The 24,544-nt window shown below is 42.7% G+C and overlaps 1 protein-coding gene across 10 annotated transcripts in view; it reads right to left on the bottom strand.

Moving 5' to 3' along the window:
- Positions 1-1,124: 1,124 nt before the first annotated feature.
- Positions 1,125-24,544, bottom strand: part of coro2aa (coronin 2Aa) — a 57,238-nt gene continuing 33,818 nt past the window's right edge. For 4 of the 10 annotated variants that reach the window (XM_084188531.1, XM_084188529.1, XM_084188533.1 and 1 more), the window contains 11 exons: positions 22,604-22,804; positions 17,743-17,859; positions 17,207-17,356; positions 12,155-12,334; positions 11,328-11,444; positions 10,221-10,325; positions 9,740-9,836; positions 8,085-8,197; positions 4,840-4,930; positions 3,235-3,506; positions 1,125-2,748 (listed from right to left, as the gene is read on the bottom strand). In XM_084188531.1, the coding sequence (XP_084044657.1) occupies positions 2,617-2,748; positions 3,235-3,506; positions 4,840-4,930; positions 8,085-8,197; positions 9,740-9,836; positions 10,221-10,325; positions 11,328-11,444; positions 12,155-12,334; positions 17,207-17,356; positions 17,743-17,859; positions 22,604-22,804 (1,575 nt within the window). In that variant the 3' untranslated portion in view covers positions 1,125-2,616. The remainder of the gene's footprint in view (positions 2,749-3,234; positions 3,507-4,839; positions 4,931-8,084; positions 8,198-9,739; positions 9,837-10,220; positions 10,326-11,327; positions 11,445-12,154; positions 12,335-17,206; positions 17,357-17,742; positions 17,860-22,603; positions 22,805-24,544) is intronic. The other 6 variants (XM_084188530.1, XM_084188534.1, XM_084188535.1 and 3 more) reach the window with 3 other exon arrangements.

Below are 24,544 nucleotides of genomic sequence, written 5' to 3'. Positions count from 1 at the left end.
AAAAGGTCTACAAAACACCCAGAGACCCATTGCTAAAGTACACATGCCAAGCTAGCTGGACAAGATAGACTACATGGACTCTACAATGACCATCAGGATTACAATAACAGTCGGTTTTCGGATTGTTTCTGAGATTGTCTTCCCTAAGGTGTCATTAGCCAAGTAGTGACTCCATTCAGTCAAGTCCCATTTAGAAATATTACCCTTCAATGGCAATACTCGGACTGAGCTACATTGGCCTACATACAATAGCATATATGAGCTGAACAATATGGCTAAAACCAAACACATTGCAGGTGCCCTGGCCCACTTAGTGCAATATTAAACCCTTGAATGAGTAGATGTGTCCAAACTTTTGACTGGTACAGTATGCAGTTACATGTTAATGTATTATTCATAAATAATAGCGGTGACAATGGTTAGTTTGACTTCATGCTGTTCTTTGACCAGTCAAAAGTAGTGCTGTCTATAGGAATAGGGGATGTCTTCTCTAGATGCCTGCTCACAAGTGTTGAATAGCTCACAGATGCCGCTCACAGTGATCTTTTAGCACATGTGTGTCGTGCTTGATGTTTGCCATTGGTCTTGTGTAAATTGTCGTTATATTCAAATACAGTTAAACGTTGGGCTCTTGCTTTTCTTTGGACAGGGGGTCTCTGATTGTCTAACTCTAACATATTATGATGCACAATTACAGAGTAGTTCCAATCCCATTCCTTGGCATAGTATTTTTCCATTTTAACTATTGTGAACCACCAAGTAAGTACTTGTGCAGCAGAGGAGGCTGGTAGTAGGAGCTATAGGAGGATGGGCTCATTGTAATGGCTGGAATGTAATATATGGAATGATATCAAACACATAAAACATATGGAAACCACATGTTTGACTCTGTTACATTCATTCCATTCCAGCTATTACAATGAGAATGTCCTCCTATAGATCCTCCTACCAGCCTCCTCTCTTGTGCAGCACAAAAACAATGGACATCATATCAAAAACAAAGACTTAGTGTTATCCTGAAAGTTCTAAATTAGCCTGCTCCAAACACATATATTGCCTTTCACTGTTTCCTTTGTTGTTTTCAAGCAACAACCCAATCACTTGGGTAAGCACATACAAATGAACAACATTGGCAGCATATTTATTAAGTTCCCTGTTATGTCATATATTACACAATGGCTTTTTGAGGGTCATTCAAACCCTTTTTTTTTTTAAATCATTCCTACTTTTACACAGTGGCTTCGGAACAATGAAAACGGATGGACCAGCACCAAACAGACAGTGAAACAGTACAACTTTGTGTGCCTTACCAACCCACTTCCTACATGATGTGGTGTGTGTGTGTTCTCTGATAGCGTTGGACATAGTAAGTGGGGCGCCTGATGCAGAGAGCTGTGGCCACTGGTGTGAAAACATGCCTCTGTAATTGGTCATCATCCCATACATACGGCTACTTTTTCTTGTCCACAAATCAAAAACAAACAGAAAAATAAATGCAATTTTAAAACGACAAGTGAGATTCCCTTGGCTGCTTTCGGGTAAAATAATAATAATAATGGCGTATTTAAAAGCTGCTGGGCAACGATTGTTCTTTCAGTTGATTGATCTTTCACCAGTTTACCAGTCATTAAAACGCAGCTTCATTAAAGGTAGACTCAGCGGAATGACGTTGCCACGAGCAGCACCGCAGATATTGAGATGAGCGAGATGCAAGACTTCGCTCTCACACAGTATACAGTGTATGTGCACGGGTTCGCTGCATGGGTTCGCTTCACACTGTTAACACCGTGGTAGCGGGACCAAATAAGCAGAGTAGTTTAGCTTCACGCTTCAACGCCCTTAGCTGAGTCTACCTTTAAATGCAAAAGACCTTAATGTCGCACCCCCCCCCCCCATTTACTCAGTATATACAAAATTAAGCAAGTCTCTTTCCCTCTCACATATTTTCTGTCATTCTAGACATCTCCACCAGCATCCATCCATCCACGTACAGTAGTTTAAATATGCAAAATCACAAAGCGTAGAAAATAAATTCAGTGTATCTTACAATCATGTGTGACATCTGCTCCCATCCAGACAACATTCAAATAACCAGCAGACAACCACACCATACTGTTAAGACAGGCACGTACATCTTTTTATCATAATTTTTCTAATAAAAAGGGCATAAAGATTTTGTTTATGACAAAAACAAAACAAAAATACATCCAACTTGCATAGCTCTGAAGTGTACAAAAGGAAAAACTAAAACAGACTTTGGGGAGGGGAGCGGGGAGAGGGACACAGGGTGCACATGTATAGTGATGTGGTAGCATTAAAATATGTTCCATATTGAGAAGTGACAGAGTCTATGGGTGTATGTACATATATGGGGGACATGTGCGCCAAGGGAAGCCTTGGTGAGGCTTTGACCCATCCACAGAGACAGATAGTGTTCTGAGATGAGACAGAGACAGGCTTTGTCTTTAGGGTAAGGAAGGTGGGGTCGAGGGGGTAGAGGGGTGTTCATTGCAGTGAGACCCCCGGGATGAGAGAGCGGGGGAGGGGGGTGGTCAGAGAGTAGCCCAGGAGAGGTGAGGGTGGCTTGGTACGGCGGGGGGCAAGGGGAGCCTCTTCTCAGTGCGAGCCCTGGGAATTCCTCACGTTGTTGATCTCCAGCTCCAGCTGCTTGATGCGTACGTCCCTCTGGTTGAGCATCTCCCGCAGACGCCGGATCTCCTCCTGCTGCTTGTGGAACTTCAGACGCAGCTGCGCACACACACACACACACACACACACACCACACACACACACACACACCACACACACACACACACACACACATACGCACACACACACACACACACACACACACACACACACACACACACACACACACACACACACCACACACACACACACACACACACACACACAGACAGAACCCACACACACCACACACACACACACACACACACACACACACACACACACACACACACACACACACACACACACACACACACACACACACACACACACACACACACACACACACACACACAGACAGACAGAACCCACACACACACACGCACAGAACACACATTGAGAAAAAATTTGGGTGAGTGCAAGACTAGGGCCAGGATCTTTTCTGACCCTATATAGTCACCTAAAACACCCCTACCCTACCCTACCCTACAATAAACATTCCCCGACCCAGAGTAGAATGGTATACAGCCAGGCTGGGTAACTCACATCGAAACCGCCCCATACCTCGTTCTCTGTTTTGGGAGGTGAGCAGAGCGTGGGGTCCTGTCCGTTGCTGACAGAGGTCTTACTCTTGCCCTCCTTGCCCTCCTTGTTGCCCAGCTGGTCCTGGATGTATGCCAGCTGCAGTTGGCCTGGCCGGCTCTGGGACCTCCGGGTGCCCAGGGAGTTGTCCAGCCCCTTGCTGCCCAGGCCAGAGCTCAACTCTGGGTAGGAGTCTGGTACTCGACTCCCAGGCTTCAGGGACTGGAGCACCGGGCCTAGTGGAGGTGGAAGGTGAGCGAGCAAACATTATGTAATGATTATGTTCTTACTGTCTCACATATGGTTGGTTGATGATAACACAACACAATGCTATCGTTGTCGAGATTTCTTTGAAGGTCAACATATATACACTACCAGTCAAAAGTTTGGACACACCTACTCATTCAAGTTGTTTTTTTTAAATATTTTATATTTGAGATTCTTCAAATAGCCACCCTTTGCCTTGATGACAGCTTTGCACACTCTTGGCATTCTCTCAACCAGCATCATGAGGTAGTCACCTGGAATGCATTTCAATTAACAGGTGTGCCTCCTTAAAAGTTAATTTGTGGAATGTATTTCCTTCTTAATGCGTTTTGATGTCTTCATTATTATTCTACAATGTAGAAAATAGTAAAAATAAAGAAAAACCCTTGAATGAAGGTGTGTCCAAACTTTTGACTGGTACTGTATATATTATTTAACAGCAGAAATGTTGAATTATGAACACAATTTATAACCAAATTCAGGTTCAAAGACATGATAGAGGACAATATAATATAAACTTTGTAGGGTCTTCTTTGCACAGGACATTGCAGGGTAGATAGATATCGTACGAATGATGCATAATGGACAACTTCCTGGCCATTCACATGACAAATGAGAATGTCACATCTTGTAGAGGAGCAAATAGGATACAGCTGAGGCGTCTAGGCAGACCTGGGTTCAAACACTATTTGAAATACTTCAACTGGGCTCGATTGAGTTTGCCTGACGCAATGGAACCAATAGAATAGTATCAAAACCGCAAACCCGGCCCATCTGGTACTCCTGGCAGGCTAAAGCAAAACGCTCAAAATATTTGAAAGATTTCAAATACTATTTGAACCCAGGTCTGCAACTACTGTAGGTAAACAGATTTCATGGTCAGCTAAAGGGAGGAGCAAATGGAATACATGTTATCTCAAATGGAGAACAAATATCCAGCATTAGGCTCTATTAGGACCTTAGATGGAGAGACAGCATTGTAACCTTGCTGTAAATTAAAGCGCCTGCATGTCTGATGGCTGACCCCTTATACTGATAATCCTTATTCTGATCATATTGAAATACACTATACACTTTTCGATACATCATGTATAAATATCCCTTGAATAAACGTATACTACTGATAATGTACAAATCCCTTTTAAATACAGTTCTGCATTTCCTCAGCATAGCCAGCTACTCGTGCTTTTGTATTGCAGTTTCCTCATTGCATAATTCAAGTTATTAAACTATGGAAAAACAGCACACGATACACCTGCCCATCCCTACGACCACCCTCTCTCTGTGGTGGTGATCTCTGACCTTTGTCCATGCCACTGAGCCACTCCTCGGCCGACATGGCGGCTGCACTCGCCGCCGTCATGGGGTAGATGTCTTCCTGGTACGACTCCGACTACAGGGGGTGCAAATACACACACGTACACACAGTTGATGCCGAATTGTCATGTCTTCACTACATTGCATTAATGCATTTGGATCAGTAGATTGTGACTATATTGTGTTCTAATACTCAATAGATTGACTATATTGTGTTCTAGTGCTCAGTAGATTGACTATATTGTGTCCTAGTGCTCAGTAGATTGTGACTATATTGTGTTCTAGTCCTCAGTAGATTGACTATATTGTGTTCTAGTGCTCAGTAGATTGTGACTATATTGTGTTCTAGTGCTCAGTAGATTGTGACTATATTGTGTTCTAGTGCTCAGTAGATTGACTATATAGTGTTCTAGTGCTCAGTAGATTGACTATATTGTGTTCTAGTCCTCAGTAGATTGTGACTATATTGTGTTCTAGTCCTCAGTAGATTGACTATATTGTGTCCTAGTGCTCAGTAGATTGACTATATTGTGTCCTAGTGCTCAGTAGATTGACTATATAGTGTTCTAGTGCTCAGTAGATTGTGACTATATTGTGTTCTAGTGCTCAGTAGATTGTGACTATATTGTGTTCTAGTGCTCAGTAGATTGACTATATTGTGTTCTAGTGCTCAGTAGATTGACTATATAGTGTTCTAGTGCTCAGTAGATTGTGACTATATTGTGTTCTAGTGCTCAGTAGATTGTGACTATATTGTGTTCTAGTGCTCAGTAGATTGTGACTATATAGTGTTCTAGTGCTCAGTAGATTGTGACTATATTGTGTTCTAGTCCTCAGTAGATTGTGACTATATAGTGTTCTAGTGCTCAGTAGATTGTGACTATATAGTGTTCTAGTGCTCAGTAGATTGTGACTATATTGTGTTCTAGTGCTCAGTAGATTGACTATATTGTGTTCTAGTGCTCAGTAGATTGTGACTATATTGTGTTCTAGTGCTCAGTAGATTGACTATATTGTGTTCTAGTGCTCAGTAGATTGTGACTATATTGTGTCCTAGTGCTCAGTAGATTGACTATATTGTGTTCTAGTGCTCAGTAGATTGTGACTATATAGTGTTCTAGTGCTCAGTAGATTGTGACTATATTGTGTTCTAGTGCTCAGTAGATTGACTATATTGTGTTCTAGTGCTCAGTAGATTGACTATATAGTGTTCTAGTGCTCAGTAGATTGTGACTATATTGTGTTCTAGTGCTCAGTAGATTGTGACTATATTGTGTTCTAGTGCTCAGTAGATTGTGACTATATAGTGTTCTAGTGCTCAGTAGATTGTGACTATATTGTGTTCTAGTGCTCAGTAGATTGACTATATTGTGTTCTAGTGCTCAGTAGATTGACTATATAGTGTTCTAGTGCTCAGTAGATTGACTATATTGTGTTCTAGTCCTCAGTAGATTGACTATATTGTGTTCTAGTGCTCAGTAGATTGACTATATTGTGTTATAGTGCTCAGTAGATTGTGACTATACTGTGTTCTAGTCCTCAGTAGATTGACTATATTGTGTTCTAGTGCTCAGTAGATTGTGACTATATAGTGTTCTAGTACTCAGTAGATTGACTATATTGTGTTCTAGTCCTCAGTAGATTGTGACTATATTGTGTTCTAGTCCTCAGTAGATTGTGACTATATTGTGTTCTAGTGCTCAGTAGATTGACTATAGTGTTCTAGTGCTCAGTAGATTGTGACTATATTGTGTTCTAGTGCTCAATAGATTGTGACTATATAGTGTTCTAGTGCTCAGTAGATTGTGACTATATAGTGTTCTAGTGCTCAGTAGATTGACTATATTGTGTTCTAGTGCTCAGTAGATTGACTATATAGTGTTCTAGTGCTCAGTAGATTGTGACTATATAGTGTTCTAGTGCTCAGTAGATTGTGACTATATAGTGTTCTAGTGCTCAGTAGATTGTGACTATATAGTGTTCTAGTGCTCAGTAGATTGTGACTATATTGTGTTCTAGTGCTCAGTAGATTGTGACTATATTGTGTTCTAGTGCTCAGTAGATTGTGACTATATAGTGTTCTAGTGCTCAGTAGATTGTGACTATATAGTGTTCTAGTGCTCAGTAGATTGACTATATTGTGTTCTAGTGCTCAGTAGATTGACTATATAGTGTTCTAGTGCTCAGTAGATTGTGACTATATAGTGTTCTAGTGCTCAGTAGATTGTGACTATATAGTGTTCTAGTGCTCAGTAGATTGTGACTATATAGTGTTCTAGTGCTCAGTAGATTGTGACTATATTGTGTTCTAGTGCTCAGTAGATTGTGACTATATTGTGTTCTAGTGCTCAGTAGATTGTGACTATATTGTGTTCTAGTGCTCAGTAGATTGACTATAATGTGTTCTAGTGCTCAGTAGATTGACTATATAGTGTTCTAGTGCTCAGTAGATTGACTATATAGTGTTCTAGTGCTCAGTAGATTGACTATATAGTGTTCTAGTGCTCAGTAGATTGTGACTATATTGTGTTCTAGTGCTCAGTAGATTGACTATATTGTGTTCTAGTGCTCAGTAGATTGACTATATATTGTTCTAGTGCTCAGTAGATTGACTATATTGTGTTCTAGTGCTCAGTAGATTGACTATATAGTGTTCTAGTGCTCAGTAGATTGTGACTATATTGTGTTCTAGTCCTCAGTAGATTGTGACTATATAGTGTTCTAGTGCTCAGTAGATTGACTATATAGTGTTCTAGTGCTCAGTAGATTGTGACTATATTGTGTTCTAGTGCTCAGTAGATTGACTATATAGTGTTCTAGTGCTCAGTAGATTGACTGTATAGTGTTCTAGTGCTCAGTAGATTGACTATATAGTGTTCTAGTGCTCAGTAGATTGACTATATAGTGTTCTAGTGCTCAGTAGATTGACTATATAGTGTTCTAATGCTCCGTAGATTGTGACTATATTGTGTTCTAGTGCTCAGTAGATTGACTATATAGTGTTCTAGTGCTCAGTAGATTGACTATAATGTGTTCTAGTGCTCAGTAGATTGTGACTATATTGTGTTCTAGTGCTCAGTAGATTGTGACTATATTGTGTTCTAGTGCTCAGTAGATTGACTATATAGTGTTCTAGTGCTCAGTAGATTGACTATATAGTGTTCTAGTGCTCAGTAGATTGTGACCCTAAGTGTTCTGGTCCTCTGTGTTGGTGTGTCAGGGGTTCTTACCCTACGAGGTACGATCATGGAGAGGGGCTCGATAAGGGCCTTGATCGTCACCAGTTTGTAGAACCTGAACACCTCACAGGAACTCACATCCAGGCCTCTCTTTGGCATGATACCTGAGGGTGGAGGGACACACACACACACACACACACACACACACACACACACATACACACACATACACACACATACACACACATACACACACACACACACACACACACACACAGGGAGTTAGTAGCACTGCCTGTTTCTGACACCTTGACCAAACCGGCCCCATGTGTGCGCCATCGTGCGCTTATTGATTTAGTCTGTCCCTACCAGACATGTTCATGACACGCAGGTTAAAATACCAAAAACAACTGTGAAGCAACTATATTAATTTGGGAACAGGTCAAAACACACATGAAACATGAATGTACATTTAGCTAGCTTGCTTTTGCTAACTAATTTTTCCTGTGAGACAAACATTGGGTTGTTATTTGACCTGAAATGCATATGGTCCTTTTTGTAGCTGGATGTTTGTAGAATTTGGACCCATTTTGAGTCATACAAAATCGTGTGTTTTCTACTCCAACAATTAATCCACAAATAAAAGGGGAAACCTAGTTAGTTTTCTTTGATTAATCCCTCCTCGTTCATCTTTCAATCCCCACGTGGGTTAATATGCTCATGAAAACCAATGACTAGATGGGAGAGGCGGGACTTGCAATGCGTCAAGCGTCTCAAATAGAACCATGTTCTATTTTAGCGCCTGGCTACGCAGTTGCCCGTTGACGCGAGCAGTTTGGATGAAACGATTGAATAACATGTACTGTATGTGTACGTTTACTTAGCAACGCTCGCACACGCTACGTAGCCGGTCTAGTCAGCATCAGACAAACACTCCCATCTCAATCACCGTTTCATTGTTCGATACTGTCCATGTCCAACTTGTTGACTTTGTTGATTCCAAAGGGACTGCATGTCACACCCTGGCTCTGGGGACTCTGAAATGTTGAGCCAGGGTGTGTAGTTTCTATGTTATATTTTCTATGTTTAGATTCTAGATCGTGTTTTCTATGTTGGCCGGTTGGTTCCCAATCAGAGGCAGCTGTAGCTCGTTGTCTCTGATTGGGTACCATACTTAGACAGCCTGTTTTCACTAGTCATGGTGGGATCTTGTTCCGGAGAGGTTTGTGTTGTGTTAACCTTAGGACTGCACGTATCGTTTTGTTGTTGGTGTAGAGTACTCATTAAAAGATGTACGCCTATCACGCTGCGCCTTGGTCCGTTTCCTATAACGATCGTGACACTGCAACTTGACTTTGCGTCCTATTCAAGCCCTTCAACGGTGATTCAGTTGTTAAACTCCAGAGACAGAGGATAAGAGCATTCGCTAAATGAATCAAAATGTCAAATGGAACTAGTGCCGCTGCTCCACCACTATCAACCCCAGTGCTTCTGTTGTTACTGCTGATGGTAGGGTTATTCATGTTGTAAGTCACTGTCATCGTAACTCATGACTGAAAGCCTCGTCATCACCTCTTTGGCTAGTCAAATCAGCTGGGTCATTTGCACATCTGGTTTGGTTGCAGGCGCACACAGTGTGTGTGTGTGTGTGTGTGTGTGTGTGTGTGTGTGTGTGTGTGTGTGTGTGTGTGAGTCTGTGTGCTTACCCATTCCTTTCTGAGGAGTATGTGAGCGGTACTCTGTGAGGAAGTGCATGTAGGGCTTCTCTGAGCTGATCTCATAGTACCTGATATTACCATCGCCCTGAGAGAGAGACACAGAGATGGAGAGAGAGACAGAGAGAAAGAGAGGGAGAGAGAGAGCGGGAGAGAGACAAAGACGGAGAGAGAGGGGGAGAGAGACAAAGAGAGGACAGAGATCGACAGAGATGGAGATGGAGGGAGGGAGAGAGAGAGAGAGAGAGAGAGAGGACAGATGGAGAGAGAGACAGAAAGTGACAGAGGCGGAGAGAGAGAGAGAGAGAGAGAGAGACCAGTCAAACATGTAGGCAAACTCAAATACATGAAATAAATGTGGGTGTGCTCTTGTTCTTCAAGAGTCAACCATTAAAACATATTAGAATTCATTCATTCAGAACCCTTGATGGGAATGTGTTGTGTTTCTATCAGCCAGGTACCAGAGACCCACCTTCCCTGCTATGTACAGCATGTGTGTGTCTGGGTCATAGAAAGGGAAGAGCACCCCAGACGAACCATCTAGGTCCTCCTGTAACAAAGGCACATCTAGGTCCTCCTGTAGACACACACACACGAGAGAGAAAGTATATTATTTACTTAATCAACTAAACTTGTTAAAAGGCAAGAACACCTTATTACTTCAATAAGAATGGAGGTTTCAAGTGGACCTAACATGAACATGTCTCCCAGTTCAGAATTAAAAAGATTGACTGTTTAAAAAACCCTAATCCGTGTTGCAGTCATAATCCCCCCGCCCACTCAGATACACACACACACACACCAACAAACATCGGGTTTCAAATAAAATACTTGTTGTTGTTGTTGTTGTGCAACAAACACACACATGGAGGGATCAGATCATAAATTACATAACCAAAACAGATACTATCTGTGTTTGGGACTTTGACATGAAAGCATCCCGCAGGATTTCCATTGTGGGATACACCCATTAGGCACCAGAGGGAGCCGTTGTCTAATCAGAATAAGATGAAGTCACCACTAATAGACACTGATCTAAGGTCAGTTTTGAATTTGCCCCCCCCTATGGATTTTGAATTGGGGAAGTAAGCTGTTCCTAGCACTGTTCCATAGAGCAGCCTCTACCAAAGTAAACTGAAGGTGCTCCTATACACTGCTCTAAGGTCAGTTTTACATATCCTTAATGGTTGAGATCAGAGATTGTCGGTGAGACAGCTGATCCTAGTAGTGTGGTTGTGTACCTGGTCCCAGATGGCTATCTGTCAATGTGTAAACTGACCCTAGATAATAATAATATAATATGCCATTTAGCAGACGCTTTTATCCAAAGCGACTTACAGTCATGCGTGCATACATTTTTTTGTGTATGGGTGGTCGCAGGGATCGAACCCACTACCTTGGCGTTACATGCGCCGTGCTCTACCAGCTGAGCTACAGAGGACCACTAGATCTGTTCCTAAGGGCAGCCTCTATCAGTAGTGTGGTTGTGTACCTGGTCCCAGAGGGCCATCTGTCAATGTGTAAACTGACCCTAGATCTGTTCCTAAGGGCAGCCTCTATCAGTAGTGTGGTTGTGTACCTGGTCCCAGAGGGCCATCTGTCTGTGGTTCCAGCGGGAGTTGCCGGTGGACAGCAGCATCTTGAGGTTCCCCAGGAACAGCACCTTGCTGGCTTTGTGGTTCTTACAGTTGGCCTCCTGAAACATACAGCAGGAAACAAATACAAAAACAAAAAGGTCTATGAGAAGAGGTTTATTTTGAAATGTTTTATTGAGTCTATATTTAACCAGATTGGTCAGAAATGAAATTATATAATTTGAAGCAATGCCCCGTTCAGGAAGACAGATGGGTGGATACATAACCCTACAGAGTTGTTTTAACTACTGTATTTACATTACATCACAGTATGTGAGATGTTATAGGTATCATGCTCCTGGGGTTTCAGTAGTAAACAGTCTATTGGTTTCTGTATAAACATGATGATATTTGAAACGTCAGCACATCGCGTCTCCACAAATAGGTCTTTGCAATATCACTGTGTCACTCTCTGCACATTGCCACGTCAGCTGGTTTGAGGGGCGGAGAGGCGGGTGAGAACAGACAGAGGACATGAGTTATGGGGTGGCTGGGTGCTGACCCCAGTGGTCTATGGGGCGGCCGATGGGGAGGTGTCAGTTTTGGCTGTGTGGTGCTGGAGGAGCACAGGACAGGGAGAGAGGGAGAATCCTTTCTGACAACTTAGTAACCATATTGCTCAGGCTGGACACTAAGCGCCATGTTGATATAAAGAGTATTCATGCGCATACACACACTCAATCACTGTTACCGGTGACAACGGCATTATGAACAAAAAAATTGAATCCTACGCACAAACCCCTTCACACCCAGCAACCCCACCCGTACACACCTGTAGCAGATTCCCAGTGCGCGGCTCTAGAACTCTGATCTTCTTGTCCTTGCAGGACGTGGCCAGCCTGCTGCCATCTGTGTTGAAGGACATGGAGAGCACCACGTCAGTGTGGTGGCTGATGGTCCGGACTGGATTCTTTATTACCGCCTCAGGACAGTCCAGGTTCCAGATCATCACCTGGGGAAGGACGCACACGCACACGTTATAAAATCAGATACTGAAAGTACAAACGGATTGACAAAGTATTTAAAATTCTGTAACTTGACAGGCGAGCAGGGTGTGTGTGTGTATGTGTGTGTTTTAGTTTTAGTTTGTTTCCACCTAGGGCTGTGGCGGTCATTAAATTCTGTCAGCCGGTGATTATCAAGCAAATAACTGCCGGTCTCACGGTAATTGACCGTTAATTAACATAAACACATTTAGCATCTCCTGTCTTCCACGCATAGCCTACAAGCCACTGATAGAGACCTTTGGAACATCTACATTTAAAAAAGTCTAATAAATCCATGTAATATAGCCTACACCATCACAATAAATCCATTATTTATTTTAGACAGGTCTAAAGAAACATGATATGAAGAAAATGTAGTCTATTTCAGAAGAACAGAATAGCATACTCTGAGTTGTCCTTATGTTAGGCCCTGATCTGGCTATGCCATATGGCTGTGGGCTACACTAGTTCATTTAGCAGACAAGATTTGCTTAGAATTCCGTGGCATTATTTTATATTATTTTATAGTATGAAGAATACAATTGAACAAAGCTGAATAAAATAGAAAGGATATTTTCTCCAAACGATTTGAGGGAGTGTGCACATGCGGCTATTCTGTGTTGAGCTGTTAACAAAGAAACAGGTAATGCTTAATTTAGAGTTATTTATGTAATATGTGATACAAATGTTGGGCTATATGTTTAGATTTTTAATACATTCTAAGGCTGCATGATGCGACTAATGATGATTTGAAAAAAGTTGTGTGAAAGGAATGAGCTCTGCTTTGTTTTTTGCGCAGGCTGTACACACTTCATCAGTCTCTCATTCACAATTTGACAAGCACTTGATAATGCCTCGAATTTCCCGGCTGCATCCCCTTTGTGTGGTCGTAATGCCCCCTAAAAAAATCCATGCCTTTTATGGCCAGTGGCCATTGTGCCCTTGGGCTGAATATAATAATTATAATTCCCTTCGCCCAGCTGCGTGCCGAAGTACCTCTCACTCACATGGCTCTCCGTCACGTGATCGGGTCTTCCTCACAGGCTACAAGTGAAGACAGACACATCGGGGACGCAACTGCGCGCGTCCTTATCGAATTCCGAGGCGCATATTGAAGATATTGGAAGAACTGTCCACATTTCCTTTTTGTCAGCCAACAAGATGAGTAGGACTAAAGAACCGCAAAAGCACTAGCCTATGTCAATCTACTATCCCCCATAGTACAAAAGTTGACCTATTATATTCTGTGCGAGAAATAAATATTCCAAACATAGTCTGATTTTTTATGGAATATCTACATAGGCGTACAGAGGCCCATTATCAGCAACCATCAGTCCTGTGTTCCAATGGAACGTTGTGTTTGCTAATCCAAGTTTATCATTTTAAAAGGATAATTGATCATTAGAAAACCATTTTGCAACAGGTCCTCAACTGGCAGCTTCATTAAATGGTACCCGCAAAACACCAGTCTCAACGTCAACAGTGAAGTGGCGACTCCGGGATGCTGACCTTCTAGGCATAGCTGCAAAGTAAAAGCCATATCTCAGACTGGCCAAAAAAAATAAAAGATTAAGATGGGCAGTCTGAGATATGGCTTTTTCTTTGCAACTCTGCCTAGAAGGTCAGCATCCCAGAGTCGCCTCTTCACTGTTGACGTTGAGACTGGTGTTTTGTTTGGCAAGACTTGCTGTGCTAACATAATTGCAAAAGGGTTTTCTAATGATCAATTAGCCTTTTAAAATGATAAAGTTGGATTAGCAACCACAACATGCCATTGGAACACAAGACTGATGGTTGCTGATAATGGGCCTCTGTACGCCTATGTAGATATTCCATTAAAAATCAGCCGTTTCCAGCTACAATAGCCATTTACAACATTAACAATGTCTACACTGTATTTCTGATCAATTTGATGTTATTTTAATGGGCAAAACATTTGATTTTCTTTCGAAAACAAGGACATTTCTAAGTGACCGCAAACTTTTGAACGGTAGTGTATGTGTGAAATTTGTTTTGATTTTGGAATGGACCATTATCATGCACCTGTAGCGGAAAGAAATACATGTAATCTATGCACTTAAATAGCGAATGGAGGACGCTTTTCCCGTGGTTAATTTTTATGTCAGCCAGGTAGGCTATACTCCTGTTGTAAAGAGAAGCAATGTGCTTAATATTAGGAAAGTTGAGAAACAAATATAGTAGGCCTAGCCTATAGAAAGCTGATGGGATCCTCCTCTTTTTAATAGAGGCCATCACTCTGTTTTCTCTCGCAATTGCATAGCCTATAGAAATGTTGCGCAACATGAGCTCATGGGCTCTCATGAAGCGTTTGATAAGATTTCGATGACATTTGCATTGATGACAGAGTGATTAGAGGGACAATAGAGTGCTGAGTAAGAGGCAGTTAGCAAGTTTGGTAGGCTACTAATGACCATCAGCAGCATCAGAGCTTGGAGAAGCCTAATTACCGTGACTAAAACGGTCATGTGGAATTTGACAGCCGTCATGACTTGTGACTGCTGGTGTGGCGGTAATACAGTCACCTTATCAGCCCTATTTCAACCACATTTGACATTCTTATACAGTAGATTCCTACATGGGCGTCTAATATTCAAGTATTGAGGAGCTACAATAGATTGCCAAGGAATCTTTATAGGTCAACAAAGAGCAATGTTCATGTCTGGCAGATAGACAGTGACCGTGATGCTTACTGTTGGACTTTGCCAAGCAGAATAAGCTGCAGTAGAATGTAGTGACCCGTTAGGCTGCATTTCAATACTGATACTTGCCAATGCTATTTCCTGGTTAGCTCTCACTATTGGGTATTTGTCTTTGAGTGTGAGTGTACAGTGCCTTCAGAAAGTATTCACACCCCTTGACTTTTTCCACATTTTGTTGTGTTACAAAGTGGGATTAAAATGGATTTAATTGTCTTTTTTTTTGTCAACGATCTATACAAAATACTCTGTCAAAGTGGAAGAAAAATTCTAACATTTTATTTTATTAATGGAAAATAAAACACTAATATATTTTGATTAGATAAATATTCAACCCCTTGAGTCAATACATGTTAGAATCACCTTTGGCAGCGATTACACCTGTGAGTCTTTCTGGGTAAGTCTCTAAGAGCTTTGCAAACCTGTATTGTACAATATTTGCCCATTATTATTTTTTAAATTTGTCAAGCTCTGTCAAGTTGGTTGTTGATAATATAATAAGCCATTTAGCAGACGCTTTCATCCAAAGCGACTTACAGTCATGTGTGCATATATTTTTACGTATGGGTGATCCCGGGGATCGAACCCACTACCCTGGCGTTACAAGCGCCATGCTCTACCAATTGAGCTACAGAGGATCATTACTAGACAGCCATTTTCAAGTCTTGCCAAAGATTTTCAAGCCGATTTAAGTCAAAACTGTAACTAAGCCACTCAAGAACATTAAATATTGTCTTGGTAAGCAATCAGTGTATATTTGGCCTTGTGTTTTAGGTTATTGTCCTGCTGAAAGGTGAATTTGTCTCCCAGTGTCTGTTGGAAAGCAGACTGAACCAGGTTTTCCTCTAGCATGTTGCTTGTGCTTAGCTCTATTCCTTTTCTTTTTATCCAAAAAAATCTCCCTTGCCGATGACAAGCATACACACAACATGATGCAGCCACCACCATGCTTGAAAATATGAAGAAGGGTACTCAGTGATGTTGTGTTGGATTTTCCCCAAACATTACACTTTGTATTCAGGACATAAAGTTAATTTCTTTGCCACATTTTTTGCAGTATTACTTTAGTGCCTTATTGCAAACAAGATGCATGTTTTGGAATATTTTTATTCTGTACAGGCTTCCTTTTCACTCTGTCATTTAGGTTAGTATTGTGGAGTAACTACAATGTTGTTGATCCATCCTCACTTTTCTCCTATCACAGCCATTTAACGCTGTAACAGGTTTAAAATCACCATTCGCCTCATGGTGAAATCTCTGAGCGGTTTCCTTCCTCTTCGACAGCTGAGTTAGGAAGGACGCCTGTATTTTTGTAGTGACTTGGTGTATTGATACACCATCCAAAGTGTAATTAATAACAACCATGCTCAAAGGGATATTCAGCGTCTGCTTTATTTATTTATTTCTACACATCTACCTATCGTGCCCTTCTTTGTCAGGCATTGGAAAAACTCCCTGGTCTTTGTCGTTGAATCTGTGCTTGAAATTCACTGCTCGACTGAGGGACCTTACAGATAATTGTCGAGTACAGAGATGAGGTAGTCATACAAAAATCATGTTAAACACTATTATTGCACATACATTTTTACATTTACGTCATTTAGCAGACGCTCTTATCCAGAGCGACTTACAGGAGCAATTAGGGTTAAGTGCCTTGCTTAAGGGCACATCGACAGATTTTTCACCTAGTCGGCTCGGGGATTAGAACCAGCGACCTTTCAGTTACTGGCACAACGCTCTTACCCACTAAGCTACCTGCCGCCCTATATACGCTCTATATACATAGAGCCCATGCAACTTTTCATGTGACTTGTTAATACAAATGTTACTCCTGAAGTTATTTAGGCTTGCCGTAACAAAGAGGTTGAATACTTAATGATGCAAGACATTTCAGCGTTTCATTTTTTATTAATTTGTAAAAATGTCTAAAAACATAATTCCACTTTGACATTATGGGATATTGTGTGTAGATCAGTGACACAAAATCTAAATGTAATCAATTTTAAATTCAGGCTGTAACACAACAAAATGTGAAAAAAGTCAAGGGGTGTGAATACTTTCTGAAGGCACTGTATATATGAGCTTGTGTATCTGTGGGTTAGCGTGGGTGGTGTGTGTTACCTGGTAGTCATAGCCAGTGCTGAAGAGCACATTGTTGGCAGTAGGGTGCCACTCGATGAGGCCCACCCTGCGGCTGTGACCCTGCAGCTCCTTCCACGGCACCGTCAGGTTCTTCAGCATACCATGGGGAGGGATGTCCCAGACCTTCACCTGTTAGAGCAACACACACACAAATGCACACAGACAGACACACAGGCACACACACACACATACAAAGTTACATACACACACTTCAAAGCTAACCATTGACTAGAGCCAGCTCACATTGCCAAACTGAAAGGTGAGGAATCTGAGACTGACAAGCGGCTAATACATAACACACAATGATGAGTTGGAACTCTCCAACATGTTACAAGTGGTAGTAGAGGTCAGGACTTCAGACAACTTTAACTAGGCCCTCTAGTTATCTTTGACTGTTTAAAAGTTGTTGTTCTTAACCCGTCTGCTGCTTAGTCAGTGGTATGAAATGTCAGGAATGGAAAGGTGATTTTATGTGTGTGTGTGTGTGTGTGTGTGTGTGTGTGTGCACTACTGACCGTGGAGTCCTCTGAGCAGGATGCTATACAGAAGTCGTTGAAGGGGTTCCATTTGATATCCAGTACGTTACCTCGGTGGCCTGACACTTTGGGGTGATGGGGGTCCACCTTCCCTGTCTGAAAAACACAGACAAAGTCAGTGTGTGTTTGTAAGGTTCCTAGGAGCCATGGGGCCATGGGGCCATGGGGCCAAGAGAAGGTGGAGCTAGAGTCTGAGGTTGGATCTCATTCATCATTACATTAGATACTCTATATCCTGCCTACACATTTCTGTACATACACTACCAGTCAAAAGTTTGGACACACCTACTCGTTCAAGGGTTTTTCTTTATTTTTACTATTTTCTACATTATAGAATAATAGTGAAGACATCAAAACTATGAAATAACACATATGGAATCATGTAGTAACCAAAAAAGTGTTAAACAAATCAAAATATATGTTATATTTGAGATTCTTCAAATAGCCACCCTTTGCCTTGATGACAGCTTTGCACACTCTTGGCATTCTCTCAACCAGCTTCACCTGGAATGCTTTTCCAACAGTCTTGAAGGAGATCCCACATATGCTGAGCACTTGTTGGCTGCTTTTCCTTCACTCTGAATGTATTTCCTTCTTAATGCGTTTGAGCCAATCAGTAGTGTTGTGACAAGGGGGGGGGTTAGTATACAGAAGATAGCCCTATTTGGTGAAAGACCAAGTCCATATTATGGCAAGAACAGCTCAAATAAGCAAAGAGAAACGACAGTCCATCATTACTTTAAGAAATTAAGGTCAGTCAATACGGAACATTTCAAGAACTTTGAAAGTTTCTTCAAGTGCAGTCGCAAAAACCATCAAGCACTATGATGAAACTGGCTCTCATGAGGCCCGCCACAGGAATGGAAGACCCAGAGTTACCTCTGCTGCAGAGGATAAGTTCATTAGAGTTACCAGCCTCAGAAATTGCAGCCCAAATAAATGCTTCACAGAGTTCAAGTAACAGACACAGCTCAAAATCAACTGTTCAGAGGGGACTGTATGAATCATGCCTTCATGGTCGAATTGCTGCAAAGAAACCACTACTAAAGGACACCAATAAGAAGAAGAGACCTACTTGGGCCAAGAAACACGAGCAATGGACATTAGACCGGTGGAAATGTGTCCTTTGGTCTGGAGTCCAAATTTGAGATTTTGGTTCAAACCACTGTGAGACGTGCGTGGTTGAACGGATGATCTCCACATGTATAGTTCCCACCGTAAAGCATGGAGGAGGAGGTGTTATGGTGTGGGGGTGCTTTGCTTGTGACACTGTCCGTGATTTATTTAGAATTCAAGGCACACTTAACCAGCATGGCTACCACAGCATTCTGCAGCGATACGCCATCACATCTGGTTTGGGCTTAGTGGGACTATCATTTGTTTTTCAACAGGACAATGACCCAACACTCCTCCAAGCTGTGTAAGGGCTATTTTACAAATAAGGAGAAAGATGGAGTGCTGCATCAGATGACCTGGCCTCCACAATCCCGCGACCTCAACCCAATTGAGATGGTTTGGGTTGAGTCGGACGGCAGAGTGAAGGAAAAGCAGCCAACAAGTGCTCAGCATATGTGGGAATTCCTTCAAGACTGTTGGAAAAGCATTCCAGGTGAAGCTGGTTGAGAGAATGCCAAGAGTGTAAAATATATTTTGATTTGTTTAACACTTCTTTGGTTACTACATGATTCCATATGTGCTATTTCAAAGTTTTGATGTCTTCACTATTATTCTACAATGTAAAAAATAGTAAAAATAAAGAAAAACCTGTGAATGAGTAGGTGTATCCAAACTTTTGACTTGTACTGTATATCCTGCCTACAAATTTCTATACATATATCCTGCCTACACATTTCTATACATAAAAAAAAAGGACTGAAGGTAAACAGGGTAAATCAAAAGGTAAAATGTATATTCATTACTTGAAGAAACCGATCAACAAATGTAGAGTATTCAAAGTCAGGGACAGAATTCGTCCAGGTATGCATGATGTAATCGGCAGAAGAAGTCAAGAAAGAACCATGTCAGAAGAAATTCTTAACAATCTTAATCTTAAGTCTGACTCCTCTTTACAGGTCAGGACAGGCAGCCTACCTCAGCATACTTAATGATACCTCACTAGAGAACTAACCAGCAAGTCTATGCAAGGCAGCACAGCATGCCCATTGAGCAATAGGCAATGACATTAAGGAATAGTTTGTGAATAATTCACTTCAATACCCTAGTTGGCTATGCTAACATGATGGCAAAGGTGGTACATAAAGTAGTTATTTGAGAAAGAGTGTAAAAACAGTTTAAAAAGCCAACCTTACTGATATTTTTTATTCTTTAGAGGTCTGTCAACTCAGACACTTCCTGAATCCATCTAGACAGAATGTATCAAGATCAGCAACTTATGACAGAGGTGAGCATCTTGAGCAATGCAGGGGCGTGTTCACTATTCACTATTGTTTAACACAACATGTGTGGTATTACGCAATCCTTTCGGTCTCAATATGATTTGCATCAAGACAATTCAAGAAGTTTAAGAATGCAGTAATCCGATGACTGACACAACACACACACACTCCATGACATCATTGGTGTCCAGGAAGAGCATGGTGTGTGTGTGTAGGCAAGGTGTGTTTGGGATAGGGGGGGCGAGCCTTGAAACTACATGAATGACTCAGTCTAAGAACATGCTATCAGAGAGAGAGATGGGTCATACATTTATTCGATTATAGGGACCCGAACGGTGTGTGTGTGTGCATGCCTGTGTGTGTATGTCGGGGGGGAGGGGGGGGGGGGGTCTCTGAGACAAGCCATAGTTTCAACTCCTTGCAACAGAGGGAGGGGGAAATAGGTGAGTTATGTCATTCCTGAGCCCCTATGTAACTCCTGTCTGAGCCAAGAAGAGGAGCATGATACATTCAGAGAGAGACCCCTTTAAGAAGAAGGCGGAAAATATCAGGGAAAAGATGAGAGAAAAGATGGAGCGGCGGAGAGTCTTTCTGATGAATCACTGCAGGTCGGATCGAGAGTCTTTCTGATGAATCACTGCAGGTCGGATCGAGAGTCTTTCTGATGAATCACTGCAGGTCGGAAAGAGAGTATTTCTGATGAATCACTGCAGGTCGGATCGAGAGTCTTTCTGATGAATCACTGCAGGTCGGATCGAGAGTCTTTCTGATGAATCACTGCAGGTCGGATCGAGAGTCTTTCTGATGAATCACTGCAGGTCGGATCGAGAGTCTTTCTGATGAATCACTGCAGGTCGGATCGAGAGTCTTTCTGATGAATCACTGCAGGTCGGATCGAGAGTCTTTCTGATGAATCACTGCAGGTCGGATCGAGAGTCTTTCTGATGAATCACTGCAGGTCGGATCGAGTGTCTTTCCGATGAATCACTGCAGGTCGGATCGAGAGTCTTTCTGATGAATCACTGCAGGTCGGATCGAGAGTCTTTCTGATGAATCACTGCAGGTCGGATCGAGAGTCTTTCTGATGAATCACTGCAGGTCGGATCGAGAGTCTTTCTGATGAATCACTGCAGGTCGGATCGAGAGTCTTTCTGATGAATCACTGCAGGTCGGATCGAGAGTCTTTCTGATGAATCACTGCAGGTCGGATCGAGAGTCTTTCTGATGAATCACTGCAGGTCGGATCGAGAGTCTTTCTGATGAATCACTGCAGGTCGGATCGAGAGTCTTTCTGATGAATCACTGCAGGTCGGATCGAGAGTCTTTCTGATGAATCACTGCAGGTCGGATCGAGTGTCTTTCTGATGAATCACTGCAGGTCGGATCGAGAGTCTTTCTGATGAATCACTGCAGGTCGGATCGAGAGTCTTTCTGATGAATCACTGCAGGTCGGATCGAGAGTCTTTCTGATGAATCACTGCAGGTCGGATCGAGAGTCTTTCTGATGAATCACTGCAGGTCGGATCGAGAGTCTTTCTGATTAATCACTGCAGGTCGGATCGAGAGTCTTTCTGATGAATCACTGCAGGTCGGATCGAGAGTCTTTCTGATGAATCACTGCAGGTCGGATCGAGAGTCTTTCTGATTAATCACTGCAGGTCGGATCGAGAGTCTTTCTGATTAATCACTGCAGGTCAGATCGAGAGTCTTTCTGATTAATCACTGCAGGTCTGAGATAAATGAAAGCCTGTAAATTCAGCTGATGTTCAGGTGAAGAGGTCTGGAGGTGCCATAGCCATACAGGGAGTTGAAAGAGAACGCCAAGTTCAGTGGAGAGATCAATGCAATGCCTCCACTGATAACACCACTGACTGTGATAAGAGGCTATACATAATAAGGACATCTTCATATACATCATTTACAAGTAAGATAGATTATTCATATCTAGACAGCAAAAGGAAGGAGGGAGGAAGTTTGTGGAGGGGTGAAAAATAAAGATGACAGGCGTTTTAGGAGGGAAAGTTATGGGTTAGACTGTTTAACTTTAGCTGCATTTTCTTTCTGGTTTTTTTTTGCCGGTCTTTGGCTCGGGCACTGTTTGAAGTGAACCCCCCCAAAACATCAGCCTTAGCAACAGACTATAGAGGTGTTGGAGGGATACCTCAAAATGAAAAGTCAAAGCTAAAAACAGACATTATAGGTAATATAACACAACAGGACATCTCATACAATACGCCCAGAATCTATCAAATGTAAAGACCTTCAAATACTCACTAATTCACCAACAATGACATCACCCTGTAGGTAGAAGTTAGCCCTAACCACTGACACAGGGTCATATACCAGAGCTATGCTTAAGAAAAACTTCTACCTCGAGGAGAGAAAGATAGAGAGAGAGATTTCACATCCATTTCTCAAAAAAGCAAAGGTGGGCGGAGACTCACGTGATGGACAGAGAGGACCAGGAAGGCTCCGCCCCCGGCACACTCTGTGATGACGGCGATGAAGCGCGGGTTGACGGCGCAGAAGTGGTTGTCGTGGACACTCCGCGTGATGGGCACGCCATCGTAGCAGTTCTCCTTGGTGGCGGCCTTACCAAACACGTGGCGGAACTTGGAGCTGCGATACTGAGGACGCCATGTCATCTAGGATGGAGAGAGAGAGAGAATTTAGAATTTCTAATCCTGTTTATTGGATCAATATCATACATTACTACAAAAACACAGACAGAGAGGGAGAGAAGGCAGTGGAGGGGAGGGAGAGAGCTGGAGGAGGGGAGAAGGAGGGAGAGGGAGGTGGAGGAGGGGAGAAGGAGGGAGAGAGAGACGGAGGAGGGGAGAAGGAGGGAGAGGGAGGAGGTGAAAAGGAGGGAGAGAGAGATGGAGGAGGGGAGAAGCAGGGAGAGGGAGATGAAGGAGGGGAGAAGCAGGGAGAGAGATGGAGGAGGGGAAAAGGAGGGAGAGAGAGATGGAGGAGGGGAGAAGCAGGGAGAGAGAGATGGAGGAGGGGAAAAGGAGGGAGGGAGAGATGGAGGAGGGGAGAAGCAGGGAGGGAGAGATGGAGGAGGGGAGAAGCAGGGAGGGAGAGATGGAGGAGGGGAGAAGCAGGGAGGGAGAGATGGAGGAGGGGAGAAGCAGGGAGGGAGAGATGGAGGAGGGGAGAAGCAGGGAGAGAGAGATGGAGGGGGGGAGAAGCAGGGAGAGAGATGGAAGAGGGGGGAAGGAGGGAGAGGGAGATGGAGGAGGGGAGAGGGAGGGAGGAGAGGAGGAGGGAGGGAGAGAGAGAGAGAGAGGAAGAAGGGTCAATGAACGAGAATTGCCTGTTTCTCAAAGTTAATTTAATGGTGCCTTTAACAAGTTTGTTGGTTGTTGGCCACGCATACAAAAAAACACAGATACAGAATTTGATTTACAGAGACAGCACTTCAGCCCAATCTCACCAGAGAGTGAGAGATCCTTCTATGTCAACCAGACACAAAAAAATAATCTACAAAAAGCAGGCCACCACATAACAGTCATTAGAATCAAAATGGCAAGCTGCCCATTTCAACTGACATTCTGCGCGGCGACAGGATAGATGGACCTATTGTAATGCTGCACTCTAACACTGTCAACCACCACGGGGGATTGGAAGCGTTTACTAAAGTGAAGAACGAGCTCATCACTATCAGACTCCGCCCCCCCCCCATCCGCCTCTCTTCAGCCTGCACTTCAGGATCTTATCCATTAGGTTAAATGTTTTTAAATGTTTTTCAACGGGAAGCTAAAATTAGTCTTTCTTATTGGACCAGGTAATCCCACCCTGTTTCAGTCTGTTTTAGTGCCTGTTAAACCCAACCCAGCACTCCGGCTAGTGGATAAGTCATCTGTGTGAATGCTAGGCTAAGTGGCTGTGTGGAAGACCGTCTGGGACCCAGCTTGGCTAGCCAACATGTCTGTCTGCCTGCATGACTATTACTGCTGCATGGTCATTATTTAACAATCAGAGGAGAGGCTGGTGGACCTGAGGTTACAGTGCAGTAACAGTACAGGACCAAAACAGTGAGCAGGATGAAGTTGCCCTTATAGACACTGATCTTAGGTCAGTTTTTCCTACTAATGGTCAAGGTTAGGGTCTGAGGAGTAATTAGGAGTAGGATGTACTGGCTCCTCAAACACTGATCTAAGGTCAATTTGCTTTCCAATGGTTAAAGTTAGGGTTTGCCGTGGGTAAACTGATCCTAGAGCTGTACCTAAAGGCAACCGCTATCTGGAGCCCAAAGGATATGAGCTGTTGTGTCACCTGGAAATGACCTAGCTTAATGACATCATCCCTCTCTGTGTTTGGGTGGAAGTGACTTTTTTCTGGCGATGCAGATGGTGTCAGTAAAAATATATACGGCAAGA

The sequence above is a fragment of the Coregonus lavaretus genome (genome assembly GCF_964263955.1).
Source record: "Coregonus lavaretus genome assembly, contig: SUPER_35_unloc_1, whole genome shotgun sequence".
NCBI classification, from domain to species: Eukaryota; Metazoa; Chordata; class Actinopteri; order Salmoniformes; family Salmonidae; genus Coregonus; species Coregonus lavaretus.
This window is presented reverse-complemented; position numbering and strand designations above follow the sequence as displayed.